At 39.3% G+C, this 12,973-nt stretch overlaps 1 protein-coding gene and 1 long non-coding RNA gene across 3 annotated transcripts in view; both read left to right on the top strand.

Annotated features, from left to right (window-relative positions):
• LOC137572183 (uncharacterized) overlaps window positions 1–1,182 on the top strand; it is a 34,771-nt gene extending 33,589 nt beyond the window's left edge. The window contains exon 8 of one of the 2 annotated variants that reach the window (XR_011031553.1): window positions 1,163–1,182. This is a non-coding gene — a long non-coding RNA (uncharacterized lncRNA). The remainder of the gene's footprint in view (window positions 1–1,162) is intronic. The other variant, XR_011031556.1, reaches the window with a different exon arrangement.
• A 6,140-nt stretch (window positions 1,183–7,322) lies between these two features.
• On the top strand, window positions 7,323–12,656 carry LOC137572173 (uncharacterized). Its single transcript, XM_068283939.1, has 4 exons — window positions 7,323–8,253; window positions 8,797–10,633; window positions 10,804–10,853; window positions 11,497–12,656. The coding sequence occupies exons 1-4, from the start codon at window positions 7,323–7,325 to the stop codon at window positions 12,654–12,656; spliced, it is 3,978 nt and encodes a 1,325-aa protein (XP_068140040.1).
• Window positions 12,657–12,973: the final 317 nt, after the last annotated feature.

Genomic DNA, 12,973 nt, shown 5'->3' with positions numbered 1-12,973 from the left:
GTATTGAAACAAATCTACGAAATTCAGAGTGATCTCCTACATATGTATGTAAATGCAAGCAGAGTTTGTGAATGTGACATAATATAAATTACAAAGTTTTATCCAAAACCAGAGGGCCGTGGTTAACTTTGACCGCGTCAAAGTTTGTATACCCTTGCAACTTTTTTGGTAACTCTTTCCTTACCTATTAGCCATCAATGTGGAAGAACGTTTTATCTAAAAAGGCTTATGTTTGCGAAAGAATGGCCTACAATCATAGGAAATAACGAAGATATTGATCAAAGTCACTGTTTTCCACCGATCGTTCCTATGGGAGCTATATGATATAGTCACCCGATCTTTATTAAATTGGGCACAGTCATTAACAGATATATCAAACTAACAAATGTTTAATTTGAAAGCAATCGCGTTAAAAGTAACGAAGTTATTTACAAAAGTCACTGTTTTCCGATCGTTCCTATGGAAGCTATTTGATATAGTCACCCGATCTTTATAAAATTCGGCACAGTCATTAACAGATATATTAAACTAACAAATATTTAATTTGAAAGCAATCGCGTTAAAAGTAACGAAGTTATTCACAAAGGTCACTGTTTTCGACCGATCGTTTCTATGGGACCTATATAATATAGTCATCCGATCTTGATTAAATTTGGCACAGTCATTAACAGATATATTAAACTAACAAATGTTTAATTTCAAAGCAATCGCGTTAAAAGTAACGAAGTTATTTACAAAAGTCACTGTTTTCGACCGATCGTTCCTATGGGAGCTATATGATATAGTCATCCGATCTTGATCAAATTTGGCACAGATGTTTATAAGCGTAATAAACTCTCTAATATTTCACGATAATAGCGCAGAAATTTATGCACACGTCTCGTAGATATCGAAAAAGAAAAATTTTTACATATTTGGGATGCGCTGATATTTTATTTGATCGCTAGATTTCATATTCAGTTGTCACTGAATATTTGGCTATCAGAACGGGGGTTTCTTTCATAATTTTCCAGGTCTTTTCGTCATTTTTCACTGTGTTTTTATTATCGCCAAAATGTTCTTCAATTTTGCCAATTAAGATCGCCACATAACATATACCCTTATATACCCTTGCAGTCCTTGGCAATAATAATTTTACATGTTTAAAATTTGTTTTTTGCAGCTCAATTCATCAATATGCAAACAATACCCTCTGCAAGGGTATAAAAAAAAAAACAACTGGTCCGACGCTAGGGAACACAAAAATATAGATTATCTACCAAATTAGAAGAATTGATTGAATTGATCGGTGGTTGACTAGTTGATGGAAAAAGAGAATGTCAAATACGAGCCTACGGTTGTAAAGTGAAGAAAGATTAATGAGAAGAAGTCTGTCAGAATAAGAAGGTACGCCTTCGCCGAGTCTTCACTCAGGTGCCAATGAAGACCTCGTAACGCAAAGTTAAGGAATTGCTTCTGAAGAGATTCAATTCTACATTTTATGAAGCCAAGAAGACGGAATGCATCGAGAACAGATTGCAAGTTACATGGAAGGATCATTATATGAATAACAAATCTTGACGTCATCCGCAAACATTAGCTCGCGTGAGTGTACCAAGGCCAAGGGCAAATCATTTATAAACGGGGTAAATAACAGTGGACCCTGTCTTGGGGGACACCTGAGGTAGTTTTAGATAATGAGGAACGCAAAAGGTGTCTTTGGGCTCTGCCAATAAGATACGATTCTAGCTAAGCTAATAGTTTCGGGGGAAAGCCCATAACGTTAAGTTTAGTAAGAGTTATAGAATGATTAAGAAGACACGGTGCACAAGAGTAGTCAGTTCTAAAAGGTTGGTAAGCGACGAACCTCCTTTCATGGTGTTTAAGGGAAGACGTAATAATTTTCTCAAACGGTAGTCAGAACTCCGTGGAGTGAAAAGTAAATGGGAACCAGCATAATATAGGAATTGATCAGTAAAAGGTTAATGGAAACCACCATAATATAGCAATTGATCAGCATTCATTCGGAATAGATTAAGTCGTACAAGGTACATCAATCTGAAAAGAAGAACATGAAGGCAATTTATTTTTTTTTGTAAAGAGACAATTTTAAAGTTTTCCAGTATCTCTTGAAATAAACTGTTATATACATATGTATGTTTTCTTCTCATTTCAGGTACAAAAAAATGTCTTCCCTTTTTTGCATTCATGGATCAAGTGAAAAAACAAAATTCGTTATTAAGCGCTGAATTTTATCAACAAGAGGAATCTCTTTTAAAATATGAACACAAATGCCAATCAGTGCGAGATTTTAATGTTATTAAAGCTATTTCAATTTAAACAGTACGATAAAATGCTTTTCAGTGAGACAGAGTTACCATTATTAAGGCCCAAAAACTGCATTGACAACAGGTCTACCCTGGTGTCATAAAATATTTAATTTTAAAGAATGTTCAATATCGGTCGTACGTATATACCAAAACAATGCATGTACTTCTTAATACATTAAGTTAACACACGTTGCATTCTGCGAGACGATTTTGGACGCGATTTTAACTTTTACTTATAGGTAGCTTCCCAAAATGTAATTATCTATTGATTCTAAAAAGGATCCTGGAAAATAATTAAAAATTGCAATTAAAATTTTACACCTTTGTTTTAAATATGTACATATGTATATGGCCATACAACATGTATGGAAACAAATTAAATTTTATCCGTTTTCACAATTTTATCTTTTATCTTTCTTCCTTTATTTGAAAAGACTTTAAGTGGATATGTATTAGTATTGAGTATATCTTACTCTTTCCCCCAGTGCGATAACAATATCTTATTCTTTTTAAAGTATATTTTACTCTTTTTCTCTGTTATAAATTAGCTTTAAGTTATATATTACTATTACATTCGTGATGCAGTGGGACAGTGCGAGAAGTGTGCTGTCTCATTTATTAGAAAAAGAACAAAGAGAATAAAATAAAATAATGTCAGGAAGAAGAGTTCACCAAAGTCAGACGTGTTTTACTCGCTATAATTTCAGAAGTATAGTTACCACAGTGAAAATACAGTGGAAGAGCTAGAAGAGCAAGAAAAAACAAAATTATAAAAACAATAATGGATTTAATAAATCCTGATGATTTTTCAAAGTCCCAGTTACAGACCTGGTGAAAAAACCTAGGTTTACCAGATACTGGCACTAAAACTGTGCTAGCCGAACGATTAAACCATCTAAGACCTGTAGCGAGAGGGCAACATCCAAAAGATGGGGCTGCTCCTAGGGATAGGATCAGGTAAACGCGCAGATCCGCCTGAAAAAGATTGCTTGGAGTACCTGAAGAGCATTCTACATACGACAGACGATGGCGCCGATCAGACGCGAAATTTCGAGGCAGACATATTTCCAGGTCAAGGGCAGCAAAAAGTAACGGCAAACGAACAGAACGAAGCAGAAAATTAACAAAACTATGCAAAAAGGGAGACGCAGACAAAAAGAGAGACAGAAAACGAGAGCATTCTGAATGAACAGCAAGAAATAAACGAAGACACAAATGAGAAGCCGAATGAATAGAGTACCAACAGAGAGAACAAAGCAACAAATGAGAGGTCGAATGAAGAGCGTAACAACGAAGAGGATAAAGCAACAAATGAGAAGCCAAATGAAGAGAACAAAAAGAAGAAAACATAGTTATTTACACGTTGGAAAAAAAGGTGGAACTACTTTGCAAAGAATTAGAACTGGTTTGTAGGGAGAACGAACTTTTGCCCCTTGCTGGCAACCCTGAGTCTGGCAACTTGTTTATGCTCAACGGGCAACACAAGGGAGACGGGAGCTTTCACCTCGCGCCGCTCTCCCGATGATACCCATCGCTCTCCCCACGAAAAGAACTCCCCACACTTCACTCCAAGCGGGGCTTGGTTCCCCGCACTTAGTTAACTAGAATTAGTTGAAATTTACCTGTGAATACAAAACATATAGTGAAAAGAAAATTCTCTGCGCGTTTCCTATTTCTGAAGGAAGGAAGAAGTAAAAGTAGGATTCATTTAGCTGCCCCCTCTACCAAGGAAATTCAACCCCCTACACAAACATTGGTCCTTTGAGCCGGATACCAAGATCCTCTCGAACCGTTTGCATCGGTGTAAGCTAAGTAATACATATGTATAATTGTTTCCCTTGATTTTCCTAATCAAATGAAAATTACTTTCGCGCAAATTTCCTGATTACAAATCGTTTTTCCTCCTCAAAGGAGAGAAAATTTTGGTCCCCAATTTTTTCATACATATGTATGTGTCCAGTACATGAGGCGCCATTTTTGTTCGCCCACTTCACTTTGGCCCACTCCCACTCGTACTTTGGCATATATAGGCCAAGTATATAAGGCGCCATATTTATTTGCCTATTTCCAATATATATATATTTTCGCAATTTTTAAAATTTTAACACATATGTATGTATTGAAACAAATCTACGAAATTCAGAGTGATCTCCTACATATGTATGTAAATGCAAGCAGAGTTTGTGAATGTGACATAATATAAATTACAAAGTTTTATCCAAAACCAGAGGGCCGTGGTTATCTTTGACCGCGTCAAAGTTTGTATACCCTTGCAACTTTTTTGGTAACTCTTTCCTTACCTATTAGCCATCAATGTGGAAGAACGTTTTATCTAAAAAGGCTTATGTTTGCGAAAGAATGGCCTACAATCATAGGAAATAACGAAGATATTGATCAAAGTCACTGTTTTCCACCGATCGTTCCTATGGGAGCTATATGATATAGTCACCCGATCTTTATCAAATTGGGCACAGTTATTAACAGATATATCAAACTAACAAATGTTTAATTTGAAAGCAATCGCGTTAAAAGTAACGAAGTTATTTACAAAAGTCACTGTTTTCCGATCGTTCCTATGGGAGCTATTTGATATAGTCACCCGATCTTTATAAAATTCGGCACAGTCATTAACAGATATATTAAACTAACAAATATTTAATTTGAAAGCAATCGCGTTAAAAGTAACGAAGTTATTCACAAAAGTCACTGTTTTCGACCGATCGTTTCTATGGGACCTATATAATATAGTCATCCGATCTTGATTAAATTTGGCACAGTCATTAACAGATATATTAAACTAACAAATGTTTAATTTCAAAGCAATCGCGTTAAAAGTAACGAAGTTATTTACAAAAGTCACTGTTTTCGACCGATCGTTCCTATGGGAGCTATATGATATAGTCATCCGATCTTGATCAAATTTGGCACAGATGTTTATAAGCGTAATAAACTCTCTAATATTTCACGATAATAGCGCAGAAATTTATGCACACGTCTCGTAGATATCGAAAAAGAAAAATTTTTACATATTTGGGATGCGCTGATATTTTATTTGATCGCTAGATTTCATATTCAGTTGTCACTGAATATTTGGCTATCAGAACGGGGGTTTCTTTCATAATTTTCCAGGTCTTTTCGTCATTTTTCACTGTGTTTTTATTATCGCCAAAATGTTCTTCAATTTTGCCAATTAAGATCGCCACATCACATATACCCTTATATACCCTTGCAGTCCTTGGCAATAATAATTTTACATGTTTAAAATTTGTTTTTTGCAGCTCAATTCATCAATATGCAAACAATACCCTCTGCAAGGGTATAAAAAAAAAACAACTGGTCCGACGCTAGGGAACACAAAAATATAGATTATCTACCAAATTAGAAGAATTGATTGAATTGATCGGTGGTTGACTAGTTGATGGAAAAAGAGAATGTCAAATACGAGCCTACGGTTGTAAAGTGAAGAAAGATTAATGAGAAGAAGTCTGTCAGAATAAGAAGGTACGCCTTCGCCGGGTCTTCACTCAGGTCCCAATGAAGACCTCGTAACGCAAAGTTAAGGAATTGCTTCTGAAGAGATTCAATTCTACATTTTATGAAGCCAAGAAGACGGAATGCATCGAGAACAGATTGCAAGTTACATGGAAGGATCATTATAGGAATAACAAATCTTGACGTCATCCGCAAACATTAGCTCGCGTGAGAGTACCAAGGCCAAGGGCAAATCATTTATAAACGGGGTAAATAACAGTGAGCCCTCTCTTGGGGGACACCTGAGGTAGTTTTAGATAATGAGGAACGCAAAAGGTGTCTTTGGGCTCTGCCAATAAGATACGATTCTAGCTAAGCTAATAGTTTCGGGGAAAGCCCATAACGTTAAGTTTAGTAAGAGTTATAGAATGATTAAGAAGACACGGTGCACTAGAGTAGTCAGTTCTAAAAGGTTGGTAAGCGACGAACCTCCTTTCATGGTGTTTAAGGGAAGACGTAATAATTTTCTCAAACGGTAGTCAGAACTCCGTGGAGTGAAAAGTAAATGGGAACCAGCATAATATAGGAATTGATCAGTAAAAGGTTAATGGAAACCACCATAATATAGCAATTGATCAGCATTCATTCGGGATAGATTAAGTCGTACAAGGTACATCAATCTGAAAAGAAGAACATGAAGGCAATTTATTTTTTTTTGTAAAGAGACAATTTTAAAGTTTTCCAGTATCTCTTGAAATAAACTGTTATATACATATGTATGTTTTCTTCTCATTTCAGGTACAAAAAAATGTCTTCCCTTTTTTGCATTCATGGATCAAGTGAAAAAACAAAATTCGTTATTAAGCGCTGAATTTTATCAACAAGAGGAATCTCTTTTAAAATATGAACACAAATGCCAATCAGTGCGAGATTTTAATGTTATTAAAGCTATTTCAATTTAAACAGTACGATAAAATGTGTTTAAGCTGCAACTGAAGCCAGACTCTCTTTGCTAAAAAGAGAAAACGAACGAAGAGAGAGAGAGAGAGACCAAGAACAGCACAAGTTACTTTGAAGTGACAAACTTGGAGATCCGTTACTTCAATTCTTTTCTTTCTTATTTCTTCTATGGAAATTTCCAGAACTTTGAATTTTGTAAAAGACAGCGTGATTTGCTGCACGTGATTTTTACTCTTGAAATTAATCTCGGTCGATGCGGTTGCACCTTCTGTGCCCGCCGACAATTGTACTATAGTTTTAGGTTAAGAAAATAAAGCAACCGATTGAAGTCAACCTGGTCATCTCATTTCTTGCCAATCGCAAGTGCCTCGAAGCCGCCTCGGTGGAAATCATCCGAAGGCCGCATCATATAAGACGAGCAGTTTGGGGCTCCGCAAGGGCGCAGCCGTTAGCCAACATATTTTTGGTGCCGAAACCCGGGAGGAATGATCTTGGCGATTGGATTTAGAGTGTGATTGCCAGTGGATAGACTGATTCGGGTGAGTACAATTTAACGTTGATGTGTTTGGGTAGGTGTTCATTATGGCTGAAAAACTGTTACCGTTGGCTACGGAGCAAATCACATTGCTCACTTCGCTGGAGAAGTCATTGGCGCGGTATAAATCGGAGGAGTCGGGACATTCCGAGAGTCATCTGGAAGCCAGATTGGACTCGATTGCCCACCTTTACGCAGATTTTCAGCGCAATCATCACCAACTGATTCAAGAACGAGATAATGCGGAAATAAAGGGCAGATATTTTGACAAAGACATCAGAGACTGTTTCGAAGAAACCTACATAATGGGAGTAGCTGAGATTCGAAATGAGTTGCAGAGACATAAGGATCGGAGAATCCCGGCGTCGACTGCATTTGATGAGTCTTGTTTGCATCAGACGGTGCATGAACAAATGGGACCATGTTTGGAGGAAGTGAAACTTCCAACAGTTAAACTGCCTACCTTCAGCGGGAAATTTATTGAGTGGCCGGCGTTTAAAGAGGTGTTTTTAACAAGAGTACACCACTGCGACAAGCTGACGGACTTACATCGTTTTCATTATTTGAAGGATTCGTTGGTTGGAGACGCAGCTAAGGATATTGAACATCTAACGCTAATAGCGGCGAACTATGAAGTGGCTTGGAGAATGTTGATAAATTTGTATGATAACAAACGAGTGTTATTCTTACATTACATGGATGTGTTCGATCAGCAATTACCAATAAAATATGGAGATGCGGAAAGTTTGAGAAGATTTGTGCAAACTTCCCGCTCATGTGTGAATTCATTGGAGAAGACTGGTGTGGATGTACGACAACAGTCTGAAATTTTAGTGTACTACATGATGAAGAGATTACCGAATCAATTAAGAGTGGATTGGGAGCGGTCAATATCTTCAACGCAGAATCTGCCGAGCTTTGAGGAGCTCAGTCAGTATCTTGAAACACAGTACAGAACAATGATTACGGCGTCAGCAGGTAATATCGAGGGAACTCTATCACGGGATAGACATCGGAATGCAAAGCCAGGTGTACATGGGTTACGAGCTAACCAGAACTACACAAAGGCTTCATTTGTTACTCGAGAGACAGACCTATGCATTGTGTGTCAAGGGGATGCACACCTTATCGGAGTATGCAGGATATTCCAGGAGATGAGGCTATCGGAACGAAAGGCGTGTGTAGTGAGGCATCGACTGTGTTTTCGATGCCTTAGACCAAATCACCGAATAGATGCATGTGACAGTGCGGTAAATTGTGAAAAATGTCAAGGACGGCATCATACACTACTCCATGTAGACAAATCAGGATGCGAGAGGCCGCTTGGCACACTAAGGAAGGGAGTTATCCCAACAGCATCTGCGAATGCTTTAATTGGAAAGAGTACAACAGAAACTGCGGTAAGGCACAAAGACGAGGTTTTATTACCAACAGCAATGGTGTGGGTAGAGTCGATAGAAGGCTATCCCTTACAGTTTAGAGCGTTTTTGGATCAAGGTTCACAAGTTTCGTTCATTTCAGAGAATGCAGCTCAGCAGCTACGTTTACGACGCAAACAGGCTCACATCACGATTACTGGATTAGCAGATACAAAAATTACAGATGCGGCAGCAGAGGTGGAGCTAGTCATAAGATCAATCTACAACCCACATGCGAAATACAAGCTGCTCGCGTCAGTAATACCTCTAGTGAGTAAGCGCATGCCAATCAAACGACTGCCGTTTGAAGAGTGGACTCATCTGAAGGGCTTACCGTTGGCCGACCCTAACTTCTTCAGTCCACAAGGAGTTGATATTTTGTTGGGAAATGACGTCTACGATGAGCTGATGTTGGGAGAAGTGCATCGAGGAATACGTGGTATGCCTCTGGCGCAAAATACGCATTTGGGATATATTGTATCAGGAAAAACGAATCAAGAAGCTGGTAGGAGATCGTCCTACACCATAACGGTACGAAGGAAGGAAGCTGATGAGATACTTGAACAATTGTTATGTAAGTTTTGGGAGCTAGAACAATTCGACGAGGAGCCACGTGGGGTTTCAGTAGAGGATAACTGGTGCGAAGATTTCTTCGTTAAGACACATAGCCGAATGCCGTCTGGGAAATATGTTGTTCGTCTTCCTTTTCTAACATACTTGGACGAATCAATGGTAATTGGAGAATCATATAAGAGCGCGTTAAAACGATTACATTCTCTGGACAGACGGTTGCGTAACGATGCGAGTTTGAAGAACGCTTATGTTGGCACGATAAATGAGTATCTGGAGCTGGGTCAAATGGAACGTGTAACGTCACGGGCTAGTAAGACGGGCAATCCTGCATTGGGGGGAGTCGATCATTGCTACCTACCGCATCACCCAGTCATAAAGGAATCGTCATCAACTACGAAGGTACGAGTTGTCTTCGATGGATCGAGCAAGACGAGTAATGGAAAATCGCTTAATGAGATTCTAGCAATAGGTCCAAAATTGCACGTACATCTTCAAGGAATCATTCTCAATTGGCGAGGGCTAAAATGGGTATTTATGGCGGATGTTGAAAAAATGTACAGATGTATTAATATTCCACCCGACGACGCGCAGTACCAGCGTATTCTATGGAATCCGGACACAAGTGATTATGTGGAAGAATATGCCTGCACAACGGTGATGTTTGGAACGAGCTCCGCACCTTATTTAGCCATGAGAGTTATGAAACAATTAGCTATGGATGAATGCGAGAAGTATCCACTGGCTGTGGATGTTATAAATCATCAAATGTATGTAGATGACATACTGTCTGGTGGCGACAGTATTGCAGAAACGGAGGATGTCAAGAACCAAGTGATTGGAATGCTTCGTAGTGGTACATTCGAACTACGGAAGTGGGCGAGTAATTGCACAAAGCTATTAGAGAACATACCAGTTGAGCATCGAGAATCAAGCGGATTGTTACACATGGAAGGTAATGATACTATTCGCACGTTAGGTCTATACTGGAGTCCCAAAGAAGATGAGTTCCGTTTTGCTTTGCATGTCGTTCCACCAATGAGCTCACCAACAAAGAGGACAATACTATCAGCAATTGCACGACTGTTTGATCCCATGGGATGGCTTAGTCCGATAATGATTACTGCCAAAATTCTCATGCAGCAACTGTGGAAGGAGAAAATTGGCTGGGATAGCACACTACCGGACACTATTAAGAGAGAATGGGAGAAATTCGTAAAAGAGTTACCAAACATAGTAACTATACGAATACCACGGCATGTTACATGGGGGCTACCGGGTGGTGTGGCTGAATTGCACCTGTTTTGCGATGCCTCGTCACGAGCATATGGAGCTACGGCTTACTTGCGCTTCCCAATTGGAGAGGATAAGTATCACACAGAGTTGCTATTGTCAAAGGGGAGAGTATCGCCAACTAAACAACAACTAACCATACCTAGGGCAGAGTTATGTGCTGCGCTTGAAGCAGCCAAAATGTATAAGTATCTAAAAGAGAATCTAAGAATTAACATTAATTATTCGAACACTATTTTTTGGTCAGATTCTATGATAACCATCAGTTGGATCCGTGGTGGAGCTGCCAACTGGAAGGTATTTGTGTCCAATCGAATAAACAAAATCCTGGAAATCTCAGACGAAAGGCAATGGAGACACGTCGCCTCGAAAGATAACCCTGCAGATTATCTAAGCCGTGGCACGAGTGCAACCAAGTTGGCATCATGTGAATTATGGTGGCATGGGCCATCATGGCTACAAGGATCGGACATCGAATGGCCTTGTAATGCTATTGATCAGGATTCGCTGTCGGTTGTTGACACTGAAGTCAAAAGGGTGACGTGCCATAAGATATCAGTGGAAGAAATGCCAAGTGTAGCATTTATCAGCAAGTATTCATCGTATACACGACTCGTCTGGATTATATCATATATAAAACGTTTCGTATATAATTGTCGAACATCTGTGGCAGAACGAAGAGGATCTGGACTCTCAATTGTGGAATTAGAAGAGGGCCTACGTGAATTGATTAGGATGGTGCAGAAGGATTGTTTTAACTCTGAATGGAAGGCGCTATCGGAAGGCAGGGTAATAGCGAAGGACAGCGTGCTCCTGTCTCTTAATCCGTATTTTGATTCGAACGAACGTGTTTTACGTCTCGGAGGCAGGCTCCGAGAATCCCTGTTGCCCATAAATGAAAAATATCCTTATATATTACCGTATAAACATCCTTTCACAGATCTCGTCATATTTTACAGTCATATTTGCACCTTGCATGGTGGAACCTCACTAACGCTGAATTTTATAAGAAAGAAATTCTGGATTGTTAATGGACGCAATGCAGTTCGGTTTGGAATTCATAAATGTATCACATGTTTCAAGATGAAGCCTCAATTTGCAGGTCAGAAAATGGGAATGTTACCAGCAGTACGGGTACGCCCTTCTAGAGCATTCTCATCCGTTGGAGTGGACTACGCTGGACCCGTAAATATTTCGCCCTGCAAAGGAAGAGGACGTGTATCCCAGAAGGGATATATTGCTGTGTTCGTATGTCTAGTGACAAAGGCCATTCATTTGGAACCAGTTGGAGATCTGACCTCAGATGCGTTTATAGGAGCATTTAACCGTTTCATTGGCAGACGTGGCCTATGCACAGACGTTTATAGTGACTGCGGTACTAATTTTATTGGAGCCAACAAAAAATTGCAAGTGGACAAACTGGCATATTGTTCGTACATTACGAAACATATTGCGCCAACATTATGGAGAAAAGGAATCAACTGGCATTTCAACCCACCATCAGCGCCACACTTTGGTGGATTGTGGGAGGCTGGAGTGAAGTCCATGAAGTATCATCTGAAGAGAACTCTCGGAGAACAAGTTTTAACATTCGAGGAAATGGCAACTATGTTGGCACAGATTGAGTCTTGCTTAAATTCAAGACCGTTATGTCCCCTATCAAATGATCCTGACGATTTAATGGTATTAACACCCGGTCACTTTCTGATGGGTGAAGCGCCTTTAGCACCTCCTGCTCCGGAATTGGCTAAAGTTACTCTGATTGATCGATGGAAGAATTGTCAATATTATGCACAACAGTTTTGGAGAAGATGGAACTCGGAATATTTATCACGATTACAAAGGAGACCAAAATGGCTGCAGACCAAGGAAAATCTAACAGTTGGATGCATAGTGCTCATCAGGGACGAACGTTTCCCTTCTCATCAATGGCCTCTAGGTCGGGTTATGGAGACACATGCAGGACCCGATGAACTAGTGAGAGTGGTGACTTTGAAGACAGTCAAAGGACTCATGAAACGACCGGTAGCCAAACTCTGTCCATTGCCTATTCAGGAGAATTGGATAGAGAATGACACCATTCCTACACCTAAGCGTTAAATTGTTACTTTCTCGTTTCAGTTTTCTTTTCGCAGGAGTCTTCCAGACGTGAATTTGATGATGAAGATCGTCATCATCAAAGGGGGGAGAATGTTTAAGCTGCAACTGAAGCCAGACTCTCTTTGCTAAAAAGAGAAAACGAACGAAGAGAGAGAGAGAGAGACCAAGAACAGCACAAGTTACTTTGAAGTGACAAACTTGGAGATCCGTTACTTCAATTCTTTTCTTTCTTATTTCTTCTATGGAAATTTCCAGAACTTTGAATTTTGTAAAAGACAGCGTGATTTGCTGCACGTGATTTTTACTCTTGAAATTAA

The sequence above is a fragment of the Drosophila tropicalis genome, unplaced genomic scaffold (assembly GCF_018151085.1).
Source record: "Drosophila tropicalis isolate 14030-0801.00 unplaced genomic scaffold, ASM1815108v1 contig_258, whole genome shotgun sequence".
NCBI lineage: Eukaryota > Metazoa > Arthropoda > Insecta > Diptera > Drosophilidae > Drosophila > Drosophila tropicalis.
Note: the sequence above shows the minus strand (reverse complement) of the source record. Positions and strands in the feature narration are given on the sequence as shown.